General features: G+C 40.2%; 1 protein-coding gene across 14 annotated transcripts in view; it reads left to right on the top strand.

Moving 5' to 3' along the window:
- TMCC1 (transmembrane and coiled-coil domain family 1) overlaps window positions 1-27974 on the top strand; it is a 157703-nt gene that overhangs the window by 98341 nt on the left and 31388 nt on the right. The window contains exon 1 of one of the 14 annotated variants that reach the window (XM_060402953.1): window positions 11236-11357. The exons of 9 other annotated variants lie outside the window; for them this stretch is intronic. In XM_060402953.1, coding sequence (XP_060258936.1) covers window positions 11337-11357 — 21 coding nt within the window. In that variant the 5' untranslated portion in view covers window positions 11236-11336. 4 more of the 14 variants (XM_060402951.1, XM_027957784.2, XM_027957786.2 and 1 more) reach the window with 4 other exon arrangements.

Below are 27974 nucleotides of genomic sequence, written 5' to 3' on the forward strand. Positions count from 1 at the left end.
TGACAAGCTTCTCTTTAGCCTCAGGCAAGTCATAGTACAGCTCTTTATGCCTGTGTTCAAAAGGATTAAGGAGAAAAGTCATAGTCTCTCAGAGATGGAAGAGACCTTAACGAGTACATAATCCAACCCTGTATTTTGCGGATGGAAAAACCCTGACAGCCTGGCTTGCCTCGATGTGAGAATAGAAATCCTTTGAACTAAGTGAATAGCCGTGTTATATTTTATCCTGATTTTCTCTTGTGGGATGGATTAATTTCGTTTGGGAGTATGGTGTAAAGCCTTAAACCAGATCCATTTTCCTTTGCAACTTAGTCTTCAAATCTTATTCTTGAGTCAGAAAAAGAATGGATGGTTTAAGTTTCTCATAGCAGAGGACAACAGGAGGGAAAAAGAGACACCCATTCAGTAGGATTTGTAATAAATCAAAACAAAATGCCTAGAGATCTAGTTGCTGAAATCATTTACCTCTCAGGAGGCACCTCTCACTAAACTTTTTTAAAAATAATGAACTCATGGACACATTAAGATCCTTATGTCTATATATGTGGGCATTTAAAAAATGGTCTTCAGAAGTTGTTTGGATTGGGGACTTTAAATTTTTACTTTCTAGTGAAATATCTTCAAACTGTATTGTGAGGAAGAGCTGTATCTTGCCATCTATTATAACACACCTCAAGCAAAGCGAAATAATTATTTATTCTTTAGATTCAGTTCAGTTCAGTCACTCAGTCGTGTCTAACTCTTTGTGACCCCATGAATTGCAGCAGGCTAGGGCTCCCTGTCCATCACCAACTCCCGGAGTTAACCCAAACTCATGTCCATTGAGTCGGTGATGCCACCCAGCCATCTCATCCTCTGTCTTCCCCTTCTCCTCCTGCCCCTAATCCCTCCCAGAATCAGAGTCTTTTCCAATGAGTCAACTCTTTGCATGAGGTAGCCAAAGTATTGGAGTTTCAGCTTTAGCATCATTCCTTCCAAAGAACACCCAGGACTGATGTCCTTTAGAATGGACTGGTTGGATCTCCTTGCAGTCCAAGTGACTCTCAAGAGTCTTCTCCAATGCCACAGTTCAAAAGCATCAATTCTTCGGCTCTCAGCTTTCTTCACAGTCCAACTCTCAGATCCATACATGACCAATGGAAAACCATAGCCTTGACTAGATGGACTTTTGTTGGCAAAGTAGTATCTCTGCTTTTTAATATGCTATCTAGATTGGTCATAACTTTCCTTCCAAGGTCATGGCTGCAATCACCATCTGCAGTGATTTTGGAGCCCAAAAAAGTAAAGTCTGACACTGTTTCCACTGTTTCCCCATCTATTTCCCATGAAGTGATGGGACCAGATGCCATGATCTTCGTTTTCTGAATGTTGAGCTTTAAGCCAACTTTTTCACTCTCCTCTTTCACTTTCATCAAGAGGCTCTTTAGTTCCTCTTCACTTTCTGCCATAAGGGTGGTGTCATCTGCATATCTGAGGTGATTGATATTTCTCCCAGCAATCTTGATTCCAGCTTGTGCTTCTTCCAGCCCAGGGTTTCTCATGATGTACTCTGCATAGAAGTTAAATAAGCAAGGTGACAATATACAGCCTTGACGCACTCCTTTTCCTATTTGGAACCAGTCTGTTGTTCCATGTCCAGTTCTAACTGTTGCTTCCTGACCTGCATATAGGTTTCTCAAGAGGCAGGTCAGTTGGTCTGGTATTCCCATCTCTTTGAGAATTTTCCACAGTTTATTGTGATCCACACAGTCAAAGGCTTTGGCATAGTCAATAAAGCAGAAATTGATGTTTTTCTATTGCTTTTTCCATGATCCAGCAGATGTTGGCAATTTGATCTCTGGTTCCTCTGCCTTTTCTAAAACCAGCTTGAACATCTGGAAGTTGAACATGGTTCACGTATTGCTGAAGCCTGGCTTGGAGAATTTTGAGCATTACTTTACTAGCATGTGAGATGAGTGCAATTGTTCGGTAGTTTGAGCATTCTTTTGCATTGCCTTTCTTTGGGATTGGGATGAAAACTGACCTTTTCCAGTCCTGTGGCCGCTGCTGAGTTTTCCAAATTTGCTGGCATATTGAGTGCAGCACTTTCACAGCATCATCTTTCAGGATTTGAAATAGCTCCACTGGAATTCCGTCACCTCCACTAGCTTTGTTCATAGTGATGCTTTCTAAGGCCCATTTGACTTCACATTCTAGGATGTCTGGCTCTAGATGAGTGATCACACCGTCGTGATTATTTGGGTCATGAAGATCTTTTTTGTACAGTTCTTCTGTGTATTCTTGCCACCTCTTCTTAATATCTTCTGCTTCTGTTAGGTCCAGACCATTTCTGTCCTTTATTGAGCCCATCTTTGCATGAAATGTTCCCTTGGTATCTCTAATTTTCTTGAAGAGATCTCTAGTCTTTCCCATTCTGTTCTTTTCCTCTATTTCTTTGCATTGATCACTGAAGAATGCTAAAGGCCACATATTGTGTGACTCCATGTATATGAAATACCTAGAATAGGCAAGGCTGTAGAGACAGAGGGTAGACTGGTGGTTCCACAGGGTCAGGAGGGATGGGGTAATAGGAGGGTGATGGCTAAGGGATAGGAGGTTCCTTTTTGAGATGAGGAAGATGTTCTAAGATTGATCGTGGTGATGGGTGCGCATTTCAGTGAATATACAAAAAATCATTGAATTGTATACTTTCAATGAACTATATAGTGAACTATAATGATGTGTGAGTTATATCTCAAAAGTGATTTTTAAAAAACATTTATCATAAGGATTGTTTAGCGAGCATTGTTGTATCATCTGAAGAACCATTTGATTTTTTGAGAATAATGGCTAGCATTTGTTGACTGCTTATTATGTGCCAGGCATTGTACTAAATATTTGAAAATCTACATCTTATATTAGGCGTTAGTTTCCATCCCACTTTTCAGCAGCATGGTCATCTCTGTGTTCTCCATGTATGCTAGCACAAAGCCTTACAGATGCCATAAACTCAAAATATTTGGGTGAATGACAATGTATGTGAACTGATGAATGAATGAATTTAGCACTCCAGCTTGGCCTCCCAGGACATCAGGGCACTGATCTCTCCTTTTCTTTGTATTAGTCTAGTCTCAGACCTAGCAAGCAGTTCTAGCTCACACAGCAGTTAATAGTTGTATCAAGTGGAAGATTATTCTGACTGGGTTTTGCCATTTCCACAGAAGTAAGAAAAGAGGAGGCAGAGGGGGGCTTTTATTGCATTGCCCTCCTTCCTTTTGGTCCTTATTTTCAGTGGCCAGCAACCCATCTCTAGCTTTCAGTCTCTATATTTACTCCTGGCGGGAGTGGCTAGTCTCCCTGCAGGTCTTTTAAGGAGAAAACACTAGCCCAAACAAGTTTGACTTCAGCCATGCCTGAATCAGAGTCCAAGAAAATGCCTTTCAGAATCTTCTACACAAGTGGTATTTCTTTGCTTTTCACTTTCTGACTAGAAATGAGACCCCTAAACTCTTACAGTGAGGGTCACAATTTCTTTGTACTATTTGACAATTAAATTAGGACAGTTAGTTGGATGCTGACTTAAAACACAAATAATATAGTTCAGCTCTGCCCCCCAGAACCCTCTGGAATCCTGATGACCTCGTATCTGGACCAAGAGCGCTCTAACACTGTAACATCTATATTCCTTTGAATTCTGGGTCAACTAGAAGATGCCTTGCTCCACAGCCTGTGCTGATAATTGTTGAATTATGAGATGTCACAGTCTTGTTCCTTGTGTGTGTGTGCCCAGTCCATGTCCAACTCTTTGCGACGCCATGGACTGCAGCCCGCCAGCCTTCTCTGTCCGTGGAGTTTCCCAGGCAGGAATTCTGGAGTGGGTTGCCATCTCCTACTTCAGGGGAATCTTCCCGAGCGAGGGATCGAACCCACATCTCTTTCATTTCCTGCACTGACAGGCAGATTCTTTACTACTAGCGCCACCTGGGAAGCCAAAATAAAACTTTTGTAATGATACATAAAACTTAGCCTTGCAAATTCAGGATTAATCTTAATTCCCTATGAGCTGAGATCACGGATAACAGATTAGTTTACTTGTCATATTAAAACATCTTTATGTTTTTTTCTGAAACAATGAGGATATCCTGGATTTTTTTGTTCTTTAAAACGATCAAAACAAGACTAAATACCTTGCACCTATCTTAAGCTCTCTGGAACCCTCAATCTCTTTTCCATTCTACTTCCTCTAGTCATTGTTGGCTAGAAGGATTTTTTATTTAATACTTAATACTATGACCATATTTGCATTTCTGTAACAATCCGATGAGCTCCTTGCCAGCAAGGAAACTAAGGTTTAGAGAAATACGTACTAAATTTACCTGAAAAAAAATTAATTACCCTGCTTGTTCAAAGTACACCACAGAGGAATCTGGGTAAAAAATGAAGCAAATCTCCCAACTCTGGCAAAATTGTTCAAGAATAAAACAGTTGGGAGGAGGTTCTCAAATACCAAATATGAATAATTTAAGCTCTGATGCTATATTAAAAACTCCCAAAGAAGAGCCAGTTATACTTATAGTTAATGGTATTAATAAGTTGGGAATAAATGACTTACAGCCATATGTTAAAGTGTTAGTTGCTCAGTTGTGTCCAATTCTTTGAGCCCAGCAGGCTCCTCTGTCCATGGGATTTTTCAGGCAAGAATGCTGGAGTGGGTTACCATTTCCTGCTCCGAGAGAGCTTTCTGACCCAGGAATTGAACCCACATCTCCTGCATTGGCAGGTGGATTCTGTACAGCTGAGACAGATTGCTAAGATTGCTAAATTTTACTAGCCTTTGGAAAGAATCAAGATTTATAAGCCAATCCTAAAAGCTTAAGGAAAAAACTCTGATTTCAAATTTGCAATTTAATGTGAATTGACTGTTATAGAGTCTAAAATCTTCTAAATACAAGTATTATACACAAAAACTTCTCAGGCATATAATACAAGTTTTCAAAGAAAGGACAAGGAGAACATCAGAACATCAATGGTTTACCTGATAACACTGAGTTATAGTTTGGACTGCGCTCCCTGGTATCCAAAGCAAAATATTACATATGGGAATTTCAATCTTGGGTCCCTGAATCTGTATGTGTCCACGAGTTGTTCTGGAGGAAGAATTTTCATCAAATTCTCAAAAGGGTATGTGATCCAAAAAAGACTGAACCATTGTATTACATTTTTAAAAACAAGGTGGGTAACTGAGGAGCCTCTATAAATTCATTTTTAGGAATCCTTTTGCAACCTGCATTAATGGAGCTTGTGTTAGGGTTAAATTTATGTTTTATATTAGTCTTCAAGTATATGGGGATTACCTTTTTACTGAATGACTCTTCTGTGCCTCAGAGGAAAAAAAAACCTCTTAACACATTAATTCATTTCATTCTCACAGCATTTATACAAAGTGAATAATCCTGTTTTACTAATGAGGACACTGAGACTGAGATTCAAAATGCTCCCCCAAGGTTACGGAGCCAAGTGAGAGAGCAAGGAGTTTCTCTGCCTGCTCCCCACTCCACTGTCTCCAGCCGAGCGCCCTTCGTGCCCTGGGCGCTGTGCGGATGCTGGTGCTCTGGCGCTGCACACATCCCTGCCCCGCGCCCCGCTCTCTCAAAGAGAAGGTGAGGGCAGTAAGTAGATACCGACTAATACAACGCGTGAGGGTGAAGTACTTCAGACGTTCCCTGTATTAATCCATTTTCTCTTGTGGGAATGCTGGGAGTGCTTTATTGAATTTCCTTAGCCTTCCCATATCCTCATGGAAAAAACATCTATTCTACACATGCTCAAGTAGCGGTGAGTATAATCATAACTGTCTCCTTATCACCCAGTTTATTCGTGGAATCGCTTTAGGACCAGGTTTTCTAACAGTTGAAATTATGCAGTAATCAACAGTCTACAATATTATAAAAAATTAAAACAGTTTTTAAAGCCACAGGTATAGTCATGAAATCTTCTCTAAGAATACTTCATTTCTTTTTTTCCCTTTCAGGGATTTAAAAACTAGATAGAAGGAAAGGAGGTTCAGCCATGTCTTTCTGTTTGGGTAGCAAGGACACGCTTCGTGCTGCTGAAGTGGAGAGAGAGGGGCCAATACCCTTAGGATCCAGAATGTCTAGCAACGCTGCCCTAGAGGCTGCACAGCACAAGTGTAGGCAAGGGCTACACGATCTCCCTCCAGGGCAACTGCTCTGAGCAGGGAGGATTCTTCTGGCAACAGCTACACTTAGAGAAATGTAAAGCCGCTCTTGGAAGCATCTTTTGTGCTGTGGCTGAGAAGCTGTTGGTATTAACGCTGATTATGAGCCCCCAAGAGAAGGTGTGGGGTTGGTGCAGGACATGACAACAAAATGTTTTATAATCTCATCATGCAAGCCAAAGAGAAGAGTGAGTTTCGAGAAATGTGAATGCGTGATTGAAACTGTGGGACATGTGTTTTATCTGTTGTTTTTTTTTTTTTTTCAGTGTACTCTTGAAGGATTTTCCTATCAGATCGGTGTCTCTGTCACTCATAGCTGGTACTTGGAAATCTAGTTTAATTCGATTTAGCACATGACAGTGACATGTTTGTTTTCTGAGCAGTTTTATTCTCTTCATATTGTGGGAAGCCTCGAAGGTGGTGGTTGTGCTCTTTAAAGGTTACCCAAAATTGCCATGTATATATATTTTTATATATATATATATATATATACATCGGCTGGAAACACCTAGGTTCAAATCTCTTCTCCTTTTCTGTCGGTGCTCTTACCTGGAGCAAGTTTCTCCTCCTCTCAGCTTCAGCTTCGAGTTGAAGATGGTGGTTGTAACAATTTCCTACCAGGGCTGTTAGGAGATTATATTGAATATGTGTAAAACTCTCAAGTTATATACTGACAGTACACACTGTGTGCTATTTTAAATGTTTTCAAGAAAGGAGTGAAGATAAATGGGTTGTTTCAACTTAAAAATAGTTGATTTTTCTAAAATCTTCTACAGCAAACCAGCCTCACTGACCCCTTCTCCTTCTTCCCCTGAAGTTGCTGGAAATGCTCTACTTGGTACAAGTGGTAGTACGCGTATAATTACAAGGTGAAATAAGATTTTAAACATCTTATCAGCAATGTAAGCATCCATTTTGCATTGAATTTGGTACGTGGAACACAATATTAATCAGATTTACTCTAGAGATTTGGATAATTTCAAAGAAACTCTTTTAAAATCATACTCTGGTGTCACTAGAATGTTTCGTTAGATGCTGTTATGACTGTAATTGTTTTCCTTTAAAACAAATGGAACTTGGCAGTTGAAACCTACCAGAAAAGCTCTTGATTTGGGTTTTATGAAACGGGGAAGGTATTTTTTAAAGCCTGAATTTTAAGTAAATTAATCAATAGCAACGAGGTTGTGAGTTTTAAGTTTTTCTTTGAGTTTAGAAACTGAACTCAGAAATGCCTTTCTCCTTCCACTGTCTTTGTTTCTGAAGCTATGATCAAGATCATTTTTCTCTATCAGGGCATTTTGCAGACCATGTAGTCTGTTTTTATACACTGAGTGAAACATAAATACAATTGATTTTTTTGGTCTGCACCATATGGTAAAAAAATAAATATATCTAACTCAGTGCCTATCACAACATCTGGCTCAGAGTAGGTGTTTTATAATTATATTCATGAAATGCTATGATTGGGAGAAAGATTTCCACAGAAGGAACTCAAGAGAAAGCTTCATGGGAGTATTGGCTCTGAGCCTTTAATGGCTGTTGGATGTAGAAGCGCATTCCAGGGTGAGAGAGCTTCAGGAGGCAAGGCCCAGTAGTGATGGATACTGTATGAATGTTACATGTGTTTACAAACCATCCCAGTTCTTCTGAACTGCTGTCACAGTGTGAACCCAAAGACACTGGAACAAAAATGAAGCTAGCAAGGCAGCTACCTTCCTTTAGGATGGGTAGAATAAAACGAAGCATCTCCCTTGGGATTTGGTTTGTCATTTGATGTAGGCCAGTCTATAAGAGCATCAGAGATAGGCTGAATAGCACAGGTAAGCAAGCGGCTTACCCTCGCTGAGCCTTAATTTCCTCTTCATTAAAAATGAAGCCAATGAATAAGTAGAATGCCAGGTATTTTGTGGATTAAATGAAGTAATGTGTATAAAGAGCCTAGTACTTAAAAGGTCACTGTTCTTCTGGTGGTTATCGATAGTAGTAGTTGTGATAAAAATAGTCCTACGTTGTTTGGGCTGTAAAGACATTTCGTCATCCAAAAAAATTGATGGTGCATTACAACATAACAGCTTTGTGGGTGTTTCTAATTCACATGTCAATTGCATATACTTCACAGTGTCATTTGTGTAATGTAAATACAACTTTGTTTTTCTTATTTCATGATAAAATATTTTACTCTGAATACTTCATATAACATATAGAGGAGTAGCTGCATATTCCAAAGATTCACCATAATAAATAGCATGAAGTACAGATGACACTTTTCTACAGAAGTCTTTTATTGGAATGTTTAATTCTTTTTTTATCCCTTATTCCAGCCTTCCTAGAATTCTCAGCTGCTCATGAAGTTCAAGTTTGTGCAAACTAAGAGAAAATCTTTCTAAGAGAGTTGATTCAGCCCACAATTTTATCATAAGAGGCTTCAGAGATGAGGAAACGGGCTCAGTAAGACTTGTCTACACAGGTTATTGGTGCCAAAGTGGGTATCCAGTGTACATTGTCTTCTCCCCTTGACTCTGAGTGCTGCTTTGGTGTATACCATTCTGTCTGTGACCAAGCACATCTGTGCAGTAAATCCGTATAGATCCTAAGAGTCGTGGTAGCTGAGAACACAAGTCCTGTTAAAAATGTTTAATCGAGAAGTGACTTTTTCAAGTTTTAACAGCTTTTCAACAAACTTTAACAGTTTTTTTTAAATATAATCCACATATAATACCCTTCATCCATGGAAGTTTATAATTGCACAACTTTTACTCTATTCAGTTTCACAACTGTCACCATAATTAATTTTAGAACATTTTCATTACCCCAGAAAGAAATCCCACACATCCTAGCCATTACTGCCAATCTTATCATTCCCCTCAGCCCTAGGCAAGCACTAATCTAGTTTCTGTCTCTGTAGATTTGAATGTTCTGGACATTTTATGTGAATCAAATCATAAAATAGCTGATCCTTTGTGACTGGCTTCTTTAACTTAGCAGTCTGTTTTCAAGATTATACTATATGTTATTTATCAGTATTTCCTTGTTAGTGCCAGGTAATCAGTTATATCAATATCACATTTTATATATCATTCATCAGTTGACGGACATTTGAGTTGCTTCTCCTTTTTTCATGAATAATACTGTTGTGAATGTCTGGGTACAAGTTTTTCTGTGGACATTTGTCTTTGTTTCTCTTGGGCATGTGCCTCTAAGGGGTGTGTTGAATTGTATGGTAACTGTCTGTTTAATCGTTTGAGGAACTACCAGACTGTTTGCCGCAGGGACTGTGGCATGTTGCATCCCCGCCAGCAGCCTACGAGGGCTCCACTTTCTCTGCATTCTCACCAGTTCTAGTTATTATCGTCATCCTAGCTAGGTGTGAACTGGTATTTCATTGAGGTTTTGATTTGTATTCCCTTGAAGGCTAATGATGTCGAGCATCTTTTTAATGTACATTTTGGCCATTTGTCAGTCTTCTGTTGAGAAGTGTCTATTTAGGGCCTTTGCCCATTTGGGTTTTCTCGCTAACATTTAGTTCTTTATATAGTCTATGTACAAGTCCCTTATAAAGCTTATGATTTGCCAAAAGCTTTTCCCCTTTCTATGGGTTGTCTTTTCATGTTCTTAGTGGTGCACTTTGAAGTTTGTGGTGGCTGTTTTGTCTGTTTTTTTCTTTTATGGCTTATGGTTTTGCTGTCACATCTAAGAAACCATTGACTAAATCCAAGGTCGTGAAGATTTACACCCATAGTTTTAGATCTTACATTTCAATTCTTGATTCATTTTGAGTTAATCTTTTATATTTTGTGAGGAAGAGTCCAACTTCATTCTTTTACATGTTGATAGCTACTTGTGTTGGTATCATTTGTTGAAAAGACCATGAGTCTTCTTGGCAAAGGAAATTATTCTTAAGCATTGCTTTACGAAGAGAGATGTAAATGACAGAAATGAAAGAATTCTGATCTGGCTTCTAGGTAAATTATGTGAAGAGTATGAGATCAAACTGTTTAGATCAGAGAGTCCTTTCCCCGTGGTAGACAGTTGGAAACCAAAAGATGAGATATTTGCTCAGGAGAAATTACAATATTGGAAATAGAGAGTGAAGTTGTAGTGTTAGAAGTCTATCGAAATAACTGAATGATCTCAATTTATTTTGCTGAAATAAGTCATGGAATCTTCAGTGTATTAGGATGAATATATAGAGAAACTTTGAAAGTTTGAGTATGCAAAATATATATATAAGCTAAAGAAAGCCAATATAGAAATAATAAATGATAAAGATAGAGCATGAGAAATATAATTTATAATTTTATTTCTTCCGAATAAATACAGAAGCACAGAAATAGAGGCAAATAACTGAACGGCAAAATAGTGGAAAGAATGTTAGGGAAGAGTCAGAATTCCTTGGTTCTAATCCTAACCCACCCCAGTTGTGTAATCTTGAATAAGTCAACCTTCAGAGTAGTCACTAATATTTACTGAGGCCCTGCCATATTTAGGAATTGTGCAGATCTCAAGTTACTTTTTTGTAAAAATGGAGATTATGTCACATTAATTGCTTTGAAAACTTCTGTAAAGAGCCATATACATAGAAGAGATCATTCTTAAAATTTGGGTTTATTCACTGTAGCAGCAGTATCTGATAATCTGTATGTCAGTGCTCAGAAATGTGGGCTGAAAGGTGTGCTATATTCTTATCTTGACGAAGAAACTGACGTTCAGTGGTTATGAAAGTTGGACAGTCAGTAATCAGTAGAGTCAATTCTAATGTAGTTTTGCTTGATTTCTTTATACCACGTTGACTTTGGCTTGAAAGATAGTATAATAGATCCTGGTAGGACGGGGGAGAGGGAGGGAATAGGGTAGCACCAATGAGATTTAATTTCTTAGACATGAAAGCCTAAGATGTAATTCCAAAAGGGTGATTAGTCCTGGGATTAGTGATCTCAGTGGTGAGGTGGAACAGAACCTCGTGTTAATAAGGTCAAAGGTAAATTCCGTTTGACTAACTGGTAAGTCCCGGAAGAGGTAAATGTTCTGAAGCACAGTCATGTAAGAGTTTATCCATGTGTCTGCTGGAGTCCTGGACAGTCTTCTTCAGGAGGCAGAGCAGGGACAGAGCAGCAGTGAGATGTCTGAGTGGGGAGCAGAGGTAAGTGCCAGAGGGCACAGTGCCACAGCTTGTGGAGATGGGCAGACTTTGCTTCAGACCATGAGGATGTCACTTCTTAGAATTTTTTATTTACTTGAATTGATTTTCTCATATTCATACCCTTTGAAGACCCTTCTCACCCTACCCGTAAAGTGCCTGTGATTCATTTTTGAATGTGAAACTAAGCAGATCCTGAGTGCTTCATAGCTCTGACTGTTCTGCTCTTTCCACACTTCTTGTCCTTTCCCTGGTGGAGTTGAGAAATATTATTTGGATGTATAAGACCAATGAGGAGGGCACAGCACCCCACTCAAGTATTCTTGCCTGGAGAATCCCATGGACAGAGGAACTTGGCAGGGTGCAGTCCATGGGGTCGCAAAGAGTTGTACTACTGAAGCGACTTTGCACCACCACAGATTAGACTAAAAAGTTCAAGACAAGAAAAGAGCCCAAGAAGAGAACAGAACAGCTTCTATTCCTTGATTTGTCTTGTGCCGTTATCTTCTTGATGACAAGCACAGAGTCAGGCTTGAGTTGTTAACCTCTGCTGCTGCTGAATGAATGAGCGGCAGCCATGCATCCCCCGATGGCGTGTGGCTGCTGGAGACGTCGTCAGCTGGCACGGCGGAAGCATAGAACTTTGAACTCACACTCTGATTTGCAAACTTTCAGTTTCTGCATAGAAATCCATGGCGGTTGGTGTCTGTGAGAACAGATCTGTGATGGAAATAAAAGCAGGAAAGGGAACTAACGTGCATGGGGCCCGTGCTGTAGGTGAGGCGGCCTGAAGCGCTTGAAGGGGAAATGAGAGTCCCAGAAGTCGCAGAGGCCTGGGGTGTTCTCATTTATTTTGCCGTGCATCTCGGAAATGGCAGAACTGGGATTCAGAAGGCGACACGGGAGGCATTTGAGGGGAAGCTGATGTCTGTGCTGATTTTGGGTGTGCATGTGCGTGTTCATGTGTTCCATCACTCCGGGAGACCCCCCTGATAGTCACACCTAACCCCACCCTGAATCCAGAATCCATTCTTTTCATCAGAGTTTTGTCTTTTTGAGAATGATGAAAGGATTGGGTCACTTCTGGCCTAGAGTAAAACTTCCGTAATATAGGGGAGACCACAGAACGGAGAGGATTTTCTACACTGTGTGTCCTGTGTTTTTGTCTTGACGGAAATTCCATCTCCTGGTTCCTTTTCCTAGTTATGATTTGTGTGTGTGTGTGTGTGTGTGTGTGTGTGTTTTCCCCTTATTTCAGGGAAAAATTTCTAACAGTACAGTTATATACATTCTTGGTGACCTAAAAAGAAATGGTAATGTGCTTTAGGTCTGCAGCAACCTCCGCCTTTTGGGTATTTGGGAGAAATGAGGTTTTTAAACCATCTCTTCAGTTTCAGCGTATCTCTAACACCAAAAATATTTTTTTAGAACATTCTCCCTTCTTCCTTGTAAAGTAATAGAAAAGTTTTGGGGCTCCTTGGCTAGGTCACAGTGTCCAAACGACTGTGGCTCATTTAGAATAGAATCTGGACATTATTTGTGATACAAAACAAAGTAACCAAAAGTTCTTAGAATTTCCCACTTCCTGTTCATTTCCTCCAGACACAAAATAGGTTTGAGGAACAAAGTTTTCTCCTAATGTTTTGAGCTGCCTGTGTTTGGGATTCAGAGTATTTTGGGTGCTTATTGCTTAACTGGGCTGAAGATCACCTCATGTGACAGCATAGATCCCTTGTTTTGGAATTGCCATTACTTTCTAGAACAGCCACTCTGTACAGCAGCCAACATGCCCTGGGTCCTCTTGCTTCATATTACAGTGATCCTGCTTTGTCAGGGTAGAATTCAGCCTCACAGGGCTGGAGTCAGTCTCTGCTGACCTCATGCCACAGTACAGCATGTTCAAATCTGGGAGAAACCCGAGGGTTCTTCGGCATATTCCTCCTCTTCCTCCCTCACAAGCATGGAACCCTCACTCTCCTCGGAAACCGTATGTTGTATATGTGTGTGTATCTGTCTTTTTTTTCCTCAAATCTCTTCCTTAATCTTATAATTCTACAGCTTTAAGTGGGGGCTGGGGGCTGAGACAGACACAGGAAATGCTTTGAGCTGCTGAAACGTAGCATTTTTCAGCAGTAGATCTCAGCCCCGGGCATTTGCTATTTTGGGACTGATTTGTGTGAGGTGGCAGTAATGGAGAGGCGTATTATGTGTTTCCTAGTTGTTCATTTTACCCCTAGGTATTTAGGTAGAATGCACAGAGTGTTCTTTGGCTGTGTGGGCATGCTCAGATGATACCAGAGTGTCCCGTTCTGCTGTATGACGGGGCTGCTTCAGTGCAGAGTAAATGTCATCCTCACTCTCTCAGGCTAAGTAGTTCTCCAAAATTAAGTGTTTTCTTCAGAGAACCAGAGTTTCCTTTGCCTTTGGCAGGTTGGGGAAAGCTTGGGTTAAATTTGAAGATACCAGGCATGCATAACCAATAAGAATTTGGATTAAAGCCATTTGAAATAGTTCTCACATTAAAAAACAAAACAAAACAAAATGGTTCTTATTACTCAGCTACTTGTTTTTCGTGTATTTTTCCCAAAGACTTGGCAATTTTCTGAACTGTAAAGCAGCATGCACATATTTTGGTACTATTCCTCGGGAGCAGTGGAGCAAGTCCCTGAGATTCCGCTGGATGGGAGGGTGACCCAGCTCCACAGTGAATCCACCATGTTCACGTCTCATCCACAGTCAGGAGTGCAAAATGTGGGTGACGGCTGTAGTTTACCATGAGATTTTGGTGTGTTGTGGGTTTATAGATAATATGTAGATCCTTTCTGAGAGATACACGCTGAAGCACACAGATTCTGTGCAGTTTTACCTGATCCTGAAGCCGATGTGTATTATTGTTTGCTGTGAGCCACTGTATTTAAGATCCAAATAGATTTTTCACTCTGGAGTTTAGTGTAAGTCACTCTCCTATTCTTTATGGTTAAATGCCAGCTTTATTAACAGATTTGTACCTCTGCTCTGTGCACACCCCCCCCCTTTTTTTTCCTGTTGTTTGTTCTGTATCTTGGATTTTAAAACCCTGGCACATCTCTGTTTGTTCTGAGGTTATAAAAGGTCAGTTTCCTTATCTATGTTTTATTAAGAATGCAATCCCAGGTTGAATGGGGTGTTCAGAAGAAAAGAATTCATAGGCCAGCCCTGAAAGGATAGGGGGTGGAGACTGATAGTAAAACAGAAGTTAACTCCTTTTTCTTCATTACTGACAGTCCCAGAAGAGGAGGAAAACGTAAAATGTAATCTGAATATTTTTAATTGATTTTGTTTTGTCTATTTATTGCCTTAATCCATGAGTAGAGAAAAGCTTGCCAAAATCACTTAGTACCTGAGTGAATAATTTTAGATTAAACTTGCTTCTCTATCCGTGTCTCTCACTGACCCAGAGTATTCCTGTACAGTCCATGGAATTCTCCAGGCCAGAATACTGGAGTGGGTAGCCTTTCCCTTCTCCAGGGGATCTTCCCAACTCAGGGATCGAACCCAGGTCTCCACATTGCAGGGGGATTCTTTACCAGTTGCCCCACAGGGATCCTCTCATTGAAACAATGATAAAAATGTTCAGAAAAGAGGTTCTTGCTCTAGCTTCTGGATACATTAAACTGCTGTAGATAGGGCTTTATGTAAAACCTCTTTGCATGAGGTTGCAACACACTTTATGAAAACTGCAGGATAAACATTTTAAAGGCACAAAACTCTAGAGGGGAAAACATATTGGAAGAATTGGAGAGTCTTAGGAAGTGGGATATTACAGAACATATTGCTTATATATTGAAGTTACATTTGTGTTTTAAATATTACACAAGATAATATTCCCAGATGTTGACTTAAAGATGAATAATTTGCTTTTTCCTTCTTTAATAACCCTGCAACAACACACATCTATATAAATTGCCTTGATTTTCTGTACAAATGCCCAGAATTTATGGTGATAATTATTTGGTTCTGTACAGATGCTATCTATGTCATTTAAACAGTTATTTACACTGGACTGTCACTTTATTAAATTGTGAACTTTTAAATGATAAAACTCCCCTCCCATCTCAACTGCTGGTTGACCAACTCTCATCGTTTCATGGGGCTCAGAGTGCTACATAAAGGTCAGATTTCCTAGGAACAATGCCTATGAAACAGTGCAAAGATCTGCCCACATTATTTTGTAATTGTGGGATTTCTTTGTAATTGACTTTCATTCGAAAGGAATAGCTAGAACAGTGATTTCAGTGGTGGATGAGAAGTGCACAGCACAGCAGCAGAAGACTGTTTCACAGGGCACGCCTCCCTACTCCCAGTGCCCAAAGTGCTTTCCTTCTCCTCCGGAGGATGTTTCACATCCCTTAAGACTGCAAGAAGAAAAATAGGTTGAGAACTCTGACTCAATGCTTAAGAACATTTGTCGTTGATTATTTTAATTCATGCCGGAAATTACTGTATGCCAGAATTCCAGTATATCCTATCTGAAACAGAGGGTGGTGTAGACTGATCATTTGTTCACTGAACAAACAGTTGTTGGAGAATCTATCAGAGTTTGGGAGTTGAGATGGCTCTCTGCCCTCATGCAGCTTCCATTCAAGTTGGGGAAGATGACAACAAGTAATAAGCCTAATAAGTAAACAAGGAGTACATTGGAGAGGTATGGGCTGTAGTCCCAGTCCTGCCAGAACCAGATGGGAACTTGGGGATTTAGTTAACATGCCAGAGCTTTTATTCCTCACTTGTAAGATAAGGCTACTTCATAAGACAGCTTCTCAAGATTGTTAGATTTTAGGATGTTTCAGAATATATGTACATAGACACGTATAGGTTGGTTTTAAAAATAAAGTGACACGTCTTCCTATGACTCTCAGAAGTGGTCAGAGACACCGGTCTCAAACTTATTTTTCTGTTTCTAGGCAGTTAATAGAGTTAAAAAGCAATTTCTTCACTGATTATTATTCAGTTACAAACTACTCATAGAAGAAATGAAGGAGTTTACTGGACTTAAACTAGTACTCTACTAGTACAGAGGAAAGTCTGGATTTAGCCCAACTTCTCTAACTCTAGATAGGGTAACTATTTTCTTTCAAAAGCATTCATTCTGAATTCCTCTATATAGTCACTTTTAAGTGTAACACATTTTCAAATGTAATAAATATTATTCTATATTAAATCCTTAATTTGCACATTATTTTGCTGGAAGAAAATCTTCCTTAAGTGAAGAGTCGCATATCTTTATTTACATGAGGTTGATCTCTGTGGCCTGGGCTTCCCAGGTGACTCAGTGGTAAGAATCCTCCTGCCAATGCAGGAGACGCAGGTTCGATCCCTGGGTCAGGAAGATCCCCTGGAAGAAGGAATGGCAACCCACTCCAGTATTCTTGCCTGGAAAATTACATGGAAAAGGATCATGGCTGTGTCTAGTCCATCGGGTTGCAAAGAGTTGGACACGATTCGACGACTGAGCGCGAGCACAAATCTCTGTGGCCTACAAATTAATAGGAATTTGAAATTAAGAAAAAACGTACAGTGAAATGAGTGTAACCATATGGTGCATATATGTATTCTAAACATTTTACTTGATCCAAAGTTGCTAAAACACTAACAGTCTTAAGATAAAAACTTAAATTTTTAGTTCATGCTTCTGTTTTTTATTAATGTTAAAATTAAGGGCACAGAAATATTTTCTGGCTGCCATTACTTCTTTGAAAAATGGACAAATTTTCAGTCTCCTTAGCATTAAATTGTTACTATTCCAGACCAGTGGTTAGGCATATGTAAATAAGTATTTTGCAAAAGAGGCCGTAGGGAAGGCACTAAACAGATTTTCTAAGTTTGATTATCCTTAGACTCAGCTCATTTCCTTTTTTAATAGGCTTACTATAGTAGTAGAGATGTTCTGAAGACAGGATATCTAGATTTCAGCAGTACATTTAACAGAGGTTTTCATGGTATCTTTTGAGGGAAGGAAATTATAATTGATTATTCATAACTGAGTCAGTGAATGAAAGAGTGAAGATTACTAACTTGGATAAACACCATCCTGGAACACGGTCTCTGATGGATTGCTGCAAAGTGCTTCCGGTCCTCTTCAACCTCTTCATTAATCCGTCACTAATGACATTGCTATGCTTAGTCAGGGTTGAAGATGTCAAGCAGCTGAAAAGAATAATTAAAATTTTGAGCTGTAAAGTTGGAATTCAGTGGTATTCTCAGATGTAAAGCAGAAGTCACCACATTATATGATTCAGCTGTACCATATTTATGTGATTTATGGAAAGGTCAGCTGTTCTTAACACCATTTTCAATTAAAGAGAAAACAAACTGAAGAACTGAATTAGAAATGCTGTGAGTAGGTTCTCTGGCAATCTCTTAACTCAAAGTAATTTAGATCCTATAGCAAAAAAGGAAGTCTTTACCTAGTGGGATCTTGATTAACCTAAATCAGACAGAGCTCTTGTTCTACTACAATACATTTTAAGAATTAGTTTGTCTTAGTCATTCTTTGAAATTAAAATTCTGGAAAAGCAGCATTATTAATATTACCCTAACATTAGGATGTTATAACAGAAACATTGTTGTTAGTATAATTACAACATAAAACACCCTGAGAGAAAACTGAGTTCCTAGTAGTTGAAAAGAATATGAGAAATGACTAACAATATCCCCATCTCAATTTTGTTTACAAAAAGCCACCAAAAGAACATTTGTTATCAATTGGTCATGAGCAAATTTATTAAAGTTCTCCCCTTAATGTGCAAGACAAAGCACTAAGTTATTAGGAATTTTAATTAGGACTTTTCCTTTCCTACTCCCTAGATTAAAGGGCTGCAAATTCTGTAATACCATATAAAGCCTTCAGTTCAGTTCAGTCGCTCAGTTGTGTCCGACTCTTTGTGACCCCATGGACTGCAGCATGCCAAGCTTCCCTGTTCACACCAACTCCTGGAGCTTGCTCAAACTCATGTCCATCAAGTTGGTGATGCCATCCAACCATCTCATCCTCTGTCGTCCCTTTCTCCTCCTGCCTTTAATTTTTCCCAGCAGTCAGGGTCTTTTCCAATGAATCAGTTCTTTGCATCAGTGGCCAGAGTATTGGAGTTTCAGCTTCAGCCTCAGTCCTTCCAATGAATATTCAGGACTGATTTCCTTTAAAATTGACTGATGTGATCTCCTTGCAGTCCAGGGGACCCTCAAGAGGCTTCTTCAACACCACAGCTTAAAAGCATCAATTCTTCAGTGCTCAGCCCTCTTTATAAAGTCTTAACAGTTATCTAAACTGTAAAGTTAAGACTAATTTTGACTGTAACATGGTTTGAAAAATTAATTTTTATCAAATCATCATAAGATAAAAAGTAATTTTGTCAGAAAATATTCTTGGGAAGATGGAATATGTTTTTTCCCTGAGTGTGCCAAAGTCAAGAACAAACTAGAGACAGTTCCATATTGATTTTCTAAATAATGGCATGAGAACAGAGGCCTTCTATAGTTACTGCTTCTTAGTCTTTTATGAGAGATTTGTCTCCAGATTTTAATTGTGAATGATTTCACCCCCATTTCTAATAAATTTCACCTAAATACTGAGCAGACTATCTTTTGGGGCTTCCAAGGTGGTACAGTGGTAAAGAATCTACCTGCCAATACAGGAGACGCAGGTTCAGTCCCTGGGCTGAGAAGATTCCCTGGAGGAGGAAATGGCAGCCCACTCCAGTATCCTTGCCTGGAAAATCCCATGGACAGAGGAGCCTGATGGGCTGTAGTCCAGGGGGTCGCAAAGAGTCAGACATGACTGAGCATGCACAGAGGCTGTCTTCTAAGGTCTCTTACAACTCTGGCTTGGAATTCTGCAGAGAAAAAAACTTTTGTAACTCTGCTTTTTATGTGCTTGTGGAATATCAGAAACTAAAGGCAATCCTTAAAGGACTAAAATTAATTCATAAGCAAACACTGTCCAGCAATCAGAGGTGGCTCTGTGAAACATTGTATACAAAAAAAATGGAAGATTCCAATTCAGAAACTAGCCACAACTATCTGTAGATTTAAATATAATATAAGCCTGTATTTGAGGTGATATGATGTTATATTCTTTGGAGGGAATGATGCTGAAGCTGAAACTCCAGTACTTTGGCCACCTCACGCGAAGAATTGACTCATTGGAAAAGACTCTGATGCTGGGAAAGATTGGGGGCAGGAGGAGAAGGGGACGACAGAGGATGAGATGGCTGGATGGCATCACGGACTCAATGGATGTGAGTCTCAGTGGACTCCGGGAGTTGGTGATGGACAGGGAGGCCTGGCGTGCTGTGATTCATGGGGTCGCAGAGAGTCGGACACAACTGAGCAACTGAACTGAACTGAACTGATGTTATATTCTTATTTCTTATGGATTAATTCACTGGACATTTATTGAGCCTACATTGTAAGCTGAACTAAACCATAATGGAAAAGAATATGAAGAAGAATAAATACATACACAACTGAATCACTTTGCTGAACACTAGAAGGTGACACAACATTGTAAATCAGCTGTGCTTCAATCAGACATTTTTAATAGAATAAAATAAATTAGTATTTGAAGGGACATTAATTCTCTGTACTTTCTTTGTTAGATCATGTTTATTGCCTTTGGGAGAAGATGTCCTCTTACCTTCCTTGTCTCAGTCCCTTTCCCCTCTGTGATTATAGTGATAAGTACACTTCTGCTGTGTGTACATCTGCTGTGTACACGTTGATCCCGTTCATGGAAGCTCTAGGAGTGAGTTGTTTCCAAACTGTAACTTCGTGAACCTGTGCTTATTCTATTTTTCAAGATCAGTGCAGATTCTTAATCAGCCATTTTGACTACCATTATCCTGGTGTGAGTCCTTGACCTCAGCAAGACTTGTTCTTCACTTACACACTGTTCCCATTTACTGTAAACACTTGGGCCAAAGGACATGAATATTTGGCTTCATATTTGTCATACATTAAACGTTGACACTAGTCATGGAAATGTCTCTAGGACATCCTTTTTGGATCAGAATTGCACATCTTCAGTTAATTGTCTCAAATAGCAAGGCAGGTAACCTGGTTAATTTCTAAAGAAGGTGGGTGCCTGTTTTCTTCTCCTAAAGCTTCATATTCTGGTGTTGGCTTTGGCACTAATTCTGTTGCTCTCCTTTCTGAACTAATTGGTTCCACGCAGTAAAAGAAAGCACTTGCCGTATTTAGAGGTTCATATGACGATACTAATCTCAAAAGATTTTAAACTCCTTTACAGTTACTTTCTGTGTCCCTTTTTTGCTCCCCCACCCACTGCCTGGTTATGAGGGGTTGCTTTTGCATAGAGAAAGCTGCTGAAGTCAAAGAAAACCTCCCTCTTACTGAATCCCAGTGGGAGCTTGCTGCAGTTAAGGACTTTAGGTGAACCTGTAACCTGCTGGAGGAGGGCAAGAAAAGAGACTCCTTGAGGAATGCAGGGCCAGCTGTTGCGACAGGTCTTGACTTTGGTGCCTCCCTTGCAGATCTATCCTCTGCTTTCTGCTATTACAGACAGTAACTGATTTATTAGATTTATGATTGTTCTTCCTCGATTCAGCTTTCCTTTTCCCCATCTTTGGCCAGTTTGGGAAAAGTTTATCCAGCCAGTCATCAAGCATCAGCATCAAGAAGGTCAGTCAAATTAGATGCTTTACAGAACAAAGTTCCTCAGTCTTTGGACATTTTTCCCCAGTGGGTCCTTCATGAAGTATCGCAAAGGGTGAAAGAGAGGGAGAACTTTAGGCATTTTGTCCAAAAAATAAAGTAGTACCCATGAGGTCTTACAGCTGAAATGATAGGTTTAATAATAGAGCAAAGCCTCTAGAATCAGTCTTGGTTTATGTTAAGCATGTCTTTTGTCTGGGATTTGCTTCTAAATCATTGCATGGGAGGGAGGAAAGACCAGCCGTGAGTTAATCAATGCTGGGAAAAGTGTATAGGATTCAGTATCCTCTCTACTTTTACACATATTTGAAATGTTGCATAACAAAGAAGTTTTTAAAAGGCATTCTTTCCCCAAGAGTTTTTTAGAAGGATAAAATCTATTTCCTATAAATTTTCAGCATTCCCCCCAGTACTCAACAGTGTTGAACACAGTAAAAATACTGTTGTAGGTTTGTATTACTGAGGGAAAAAATATTTTCTTGTCAGATAAATTCTGAATTTAGTAGGTTTTTGTTATTATTTTTGTTTTATTTCCACATTATTCTATTTATACTACAATGTTTAAAAGTATTTCATAAATTAGATTCTAGTAATATTTGTATTCACCTTTGTTTCTTTCTAAGGGCATATTCAGTAAACTTTAATCAGTGTTGAGAAGTCTGAAAACCAGTCAATGGAAAACAGGTCTAAACAGTTTCTCTGGGGCTTCGCCGGTGGTCCAGTGGATAAGAACCCACTTGCCAGTGCGGGGACACAGGCTCAGTCGCTCGCTGGGGAAGAGCCCGCATGCCCTGGAGCAGCTGAGTTCATGGGCCACAGCCACTGAGCCTGCGCTCCAGAGCTCGTGCCCTGCAACCAGAGAAGCCACTGCAGTGGAAAGCCCACATGCAGCAGCGAAGGCCCAGCGCAGCCAAAAGTAATACAGAAAGCTAAAAAAAAGGTTCTTTGTAAAGTAACATTTGAACATTTTTAGACATTTTTAAAGGAAACTTTTTGTGTTATCAATAAAATATCCCTGATATGTCTTTGGGTCATATTTAGTAAAGGAGCCTGTTTTCTGTCTGGGTCCTAACTTGACTTTACTGCTAAATGCCAGTTGAATCCTCAGTGTCTTCTATTTTGTCAAGTTGATCACACTTATTCAGATATCTATGCCAGTTGAGACGCTGTAACTTTGATCTAAAGCGAGGATTGTTGTTGTTCAATTGCTAGGTCATATCTGACTCTTTTCAACTCCGTGGACTGTAGTCCTTCAGGCTTCCCTGTCTTGCACCATCTCCCAGAGTTTGCTCAGACTCATGTCTGTTGATTCGATGATGCCATCTCAACCTCTTCTGCCCACTTCTCCTCCTGCCCTCAGTCTCCCAGCATCAGAATCTTTTGCAGTGAATCGGCTCTTCACATCAGGTGGCCAAAGTATTGGAGTTTCAGCTTCAGCATCAGTCCTTCCAATGAATATTCAGGACTGATTTCCTTTAGGTTTGACTGGTTTGATCTCCTTGCTGTCCAAGGGACTCTCAAGAGTCTTCTCCAGCCCCACAACGTGAAAGCATCAGTTCTTTAGCGCTCAGCCTTCTTTATCGTTCAACTCTCTCATGCATACATGACTACTGGAAAAACCATAGCTTTGATTATACAGGCCTTTGCCCACAAAGTGATGTCTGCTTTTAATACGCTGTCTGGGTTTGTGAAGCAAGGATTAGCAAGCTTTCTTTTTTCTTTGTAAAGGAGCAGAAAATAAATATTTTGGGCTTTGAGAGCCACAAGAGTACTCTATTATATATTTTGTTTGTTTTTGTTCTTAAAACTCTTTAAAAATTTAAAAATAGTTCTTGGTTCTTAGGTCTTTTGTAAGAACCTTATTAAAACAGAATTTAAACAACTGATTTTTAATTAGATGTTTTACAAAATAAAAGCTGCAGATTCAAATGTTAAAGGTTTTATTCAAAGGAAAAATTGTGACTCTCATACAAAATGAACACGTGTCAAAGATTTTATTTGTCTCACTAATTCACCAATTATTAGGAAGCAGTAAGATATTAAAATGAGAATTGGACTTAAGGAAGTTTATATTCTCTACCAGACAAAATTGACCTGTATTTCATCACCAGCACTATCCACAAGGTAATTTCCATCTCTACAGTTTTAGAATAACCTAGACAGAAACAAAGATGCAGAATTTATACTATCGGATAACTCCAGAATATCTGATAGACAGCACTGGCTAGTCCCTTGAAAGGACACTTAAATTTTTTTTTTATTTTTAACCACTTTAGTGTTTTGCAATTTCTGCTGATAACCTCCCATCCCTCTTGTGATCATAAATAATTTACAAAGATTTTTCTTGATCACAAAATAGTTGGTCTCTTTAGATTTGACCTGATTTTTGCGGTTAAGAGTGCTAATTAATCACACAGACATCCTTGATGGGTTGTTTTAGGGTAAATCCCAAAGTGACTTTTTCAGGGCAGGAACAGTCTCTTGAAGACATTTCGTTCTTTCATGCAGTATCGTGAGTATTCAATAAATAGTATGTGATGGTACAGGAGCTGAGCTCAGGTTTACGATTGTGGTGTTTTAATCTGTTACCTAAACTTCAGAGAGCTTATTGTTTTTCATTCAGAAGCTTTTTTTTTTTCCCCCTGTTGTCCATAGTTAAAAAGACTTCAGGGTCTTGTGCTCTACAAAAGAAATCTTTCTGAAGTCTTTCTTTGCTCAGTTTTCATTTAAATGACTTTGTAAACCTAAAATGAAAAATAAGGGAAGAAACATTAGAAAAGCATAGAAATTTGTCCTGGCAGTCTTTTAGTCTTCTGTTGAAACATGGAGAGATTGTTTTTCGTTTGTCTTTATGGAACCAAGCTCCCTAAACAGTGTTATCCTATTTGGAATATTTTTCACCTCCTTGAGCTGTTCTCTGGTTGTAAATGAGAGTACAAATGTGGATGGTGAATGAACGTCCTGTAGCTTTAAGCCCAGCCTGTTGGATGCTTTTGTCTTTTATAAAAGATGCTCACAGCTTGAAGAAGAGCGGCAGATACTGTCTGTGATTTCCAGTCTCAAACTGTTCATTTGCATTCAGCTCTAGCAAACTGTGCCCACACCCAGGCACGCGCGTGCGCGTACACATACACACACACTCTCTCACACACGGATGCTTGTTTGGCAGAAGCTTTCTGTTTGTTCAGCACAGAGTCCTTCCTCCTTGGCTCCCCAGTGTAGAAATCTCTAAGAGTTGATGCGGGAGACAGAAGCGGAACAGTACGCAGGCCGAGGAGGGCACTGCAGGGTGTTGGCTATGCGGGGATGTTGATGTGGTGTGGCTGTACCTGCCTGTTCTGTGAAAGGCACTTCTCTGAGGCTGTGAAGGTGAGAAGCCCAGGGAGCAACTAGAAGCTTCATTTCGGCTGGCTGTTGGTGGGGGAAGGCATTCCCAGTGGTAGCTGTCCTCATTTACCGCGTTATTCTCGGAAACCAAGTATGTGCAGCCGTGACAGACTCTGCCACAGCTCTTCTGCAGTTTGGAAGCTGGGACAAATGGAAAGAGCTTATAGCCAAAAGAGGTTGTGATTGTTTGCGCGATCCAAGCTTGCGCTGGCAGTGCACAAATGAAGGATGAGCTTTGTGGCGAGCAAAATCAGCAGACTGCCTGACAGGGGGCTTTGGTAAGATAAATGTGTCGCTTATGTTTTGGGTCTCCGCCCCCCCAGCCCCCTCCCCTTTTTTTGTTTTTGTTTTTTGTCGTTGTTGTTTCTACTTTTCTGTACCTGCTACACAGAATTGCCTCTTAGCAATGACTAAAACATTTTGCAGATTCACATTTGATGGAAAGGGAGACCCGAGGGAGCCAGAAAGGAAGCCATTATTTCTGGTCATTCAGTTCTGTGACCTTCAGAAATAGTCACCAGGTTTTTTTTTTTCAGATGTCCATGAAGTGGTAGAAGCTAGGAATTTCCAGAGCAAAGAACACTAACAATTAGATAGCCTTTTTCTTCTTTGAACAGTCATAGTTAACCCCCCTGCCCCCCCCCCTTTTTTTTTTCAGCTTTCCCTGTGGCCTGAAGTGGAGAAGAAAAAATAAAGGCTCTGTGCTCTTATTTAATTGTTACCACTGGAACACTAATAGGCTGAGAATTATAAGTGTGGAGGTGGAGGAGGGCAGGTTGAAGAGCCTGCTATTTTCATAGCTGTGCGTTGGTGGGTGTTTGTCTTCAGTTCATTGTCATTGCTGCTCAGTGTCACGTGGTTGCTTAGTGCTTTATCTCTGCCTCTACTGCTCTTTAATCCCTTTTGTGTTCTAGTTTGTACAGTTTTGCTTTGCCAGACCCAGTTCCATCATTATGAGCCCTTCTTCTGTTACTGTTAATACATATTAGCCTGTTTTAGAGAAAAGATAGTTGCAGAAAGAAGCCATGAAATATTTATGGACCCCAAGAAAGACAAAGATGTTTTTCTTTAAAATCTAGAGTTTGCTTTCAGCAAATTTTGGAGTCTGGATTTGGGGCTCCTTAATAAGGATGAGTTTGAACAACCTCCAGGAGCTGGTGATGGACAGGGAACCCCAGCGTGCTGCAGTCCATGGGGTCACAAAGAGTCGGACGCGACTGAGCAACTGAACTGGACTGAATAAGCATTTTTATTGTGAGTTAAAGAAATAGTTACACTAGGTCAGTGAAATCTTACCAGAACCACCTTGCCCTAGTCTGCTTTAAGCTGGATCCTGTTTCTTGTGTTTTGCTGAGCGCGAAGGTTTACTCTTCCCCAGCCTTTCTTGGGCAAGTACCGCTGGATGGTGTGGTGGCTGTTTTATTAGCCTGCCTCAGACCTTGCCCTTGAGCCCCTCTTCTATCCCGTAGAGAGAGCCAAGTTTTCTAGCTGCTTAGAGTGGGCAGAGAAAAGATCCATTGACACCTGGGTTTTTGCTGACTCACTGCTTATATAAGCCTGGTAAATACAGCTACCCATCCACTCCATTTGGTTACTGGGCATGTGGCCCCTTCTTCTTTTCTGGTCTTTTCCTCTCTCATCCCATCCCTGTGCTTCTTCCTTAAACGTTTTTGGTAACAGTCTGTCTTTCACCAAGTGAGAAGCAATGAATAGACAAATCTTTTTTCTCTTTTTGAATTATCAGCTTAACTGTGTAGTTTCATCTTGATTATGATCATTCAAATGCTATATTTTGTTGGCACATGAGACCTACAGAAATAAGACTTCTCTTCCTTTGTGGCCCAGTTAAGTGACAACGTCCTTTTCTGTCTCTGAGAACTCAGTGTCAATGCCCCTGTTCAAAGAATTTCTCTGTGGCCTTCCGGTCTAAAGTAGGTTTCTCTGCCTGACGTTATTCCTTTTGTCGCAGCACTCTGTCCTTTTTCTTTGTAGCACTGTTCACAGTGTATGCCATTTGATTACTGGTTTTTTCTCTCTACCACTTTTCCCCACTTAGCCCTAAGCGTCATGAAGGAAGAGACTTCATTTTGTCAGGATACGCCCAGACGCCTAGCAGAATGCCTGGCTGAGAGCTGAAGGAAGGGCACTGGGCAGTACTGCCTGAGTAAAGATCCTGTGGTGACGTTGACTGAAAAAATGCACGTCAGAGTTGTGACTTGAGTTTTATTTGGGAACAAAATGAGGACTGTAGCCTGGGAGACAGTCTCTCAGATAGCTGTGAGGAATTGCTCCAAAGGGAGGGGTGGTGTTAGTATATTTGTGATTTTGGTAACAGGGGATTCACGCATACATTTTTACAGACAGTGCTGCTAGTCTAGAGCAGGTTACTGCTGGTCACAAGAAGCAGGTGTCTTCACTAATGATTTTAATGCTTTTCGAGGTTTGAAAAGTTGCAGGAAATTGGGGTCATAAAATCTTTTCCTGAAACGTATCTTTAACTATCTGAAGGCCAGTTCTGCCAGTTTTTCCCAGAGCACAGAGTCCCTCATTCTTGATCTCTGGTCTGAAACACTTTCAGGATGTGTCGAAGATCAGCGATCACAGTGGCCAGTGGCCTCATCTTTGTAGAGGCAGACGGCGAGCAAACTTCTCATCCACCGTGAGAGAAGAAAGGATGAGCAGCAGCGCCTGAAAAAGGCCAGAGTGTCTAGAGTGGGAGGAGCACGCTATGAGATGAAGCTAGAGAGAGATCCACGTAGAACTTTGTCGACCAAGTTCAGGTTCTTGTTCTTAATACTTCAAGAGTGTGGAAAGCTACTAAAATAATGTAAGGATTGGGTGGTTTAGGACTTCCTTTTTTTAATATTAAAATCTTCAGTTTAATTGAGGGCCTACGTGAATACAAATAGATCAGTCAGTGTGAGTGATTCAGCAGAGGGAGGACAAGATTTTGTCCTAAGAGTTTGACAGTAGAAATAAATAGAGATGGGTGGCGAGTATTATACTTTGATGGAAATTTGGAAAAGAGTAGATAGGACTGGGTATTGGAGTGGATGCAGGTAGAAGGCAGGTGATATCGAGGGTGATTCCTGGGCTTTGGCATGGTTTGGTTTTGGCTTGTGTGACCTGATGGATGGGGCTTCGCAGGTGGCTCAGTGGTAAAGAACCCGCCTGCCAAAGCAGGAGACACAAGAGCTGTGGGCTTGATCCCTGGGTCGGGAAGATCCCCTGGGCAACCCACTCCAGTATTCTTGCCTGGGAAATCACATGAACAGAGGAGCCCGGTGGGCCACAGTCCATGGGGTTGCAGAGTCAGATGCAGCTGAGTGATTGAGCATGCACTGAAATCCATACTAGTCACATCTTTATGCTGTTTTTTTCATAGTAGAATTAAAATTTTTTTAATTTTTTTTTAAGTTACTGCTGTCCCATTATAACTCTGAAGTATCAGCTAGGTTATATCCATTATGTTCTATCTGAGAACGTTGGTTTATATATCATTCTTGTAAGGACTTTAGCTTT

Source organism: Ovis aries, chromosome 19, assembly GCF_016772045.2.
Source record: "Ovis aries strain OAR_USU_Benz2616 breed Rambouillet chromosome 19, ARS-UI_Ramb_v3.0, whole genome shotgun sequence".
Classification (NCBI taxonomy): Eukaryota; Metazoa; Chordata; class Mammalia; order Artiodactyla; family Bovidae; genus Ovis; species Ovis aries.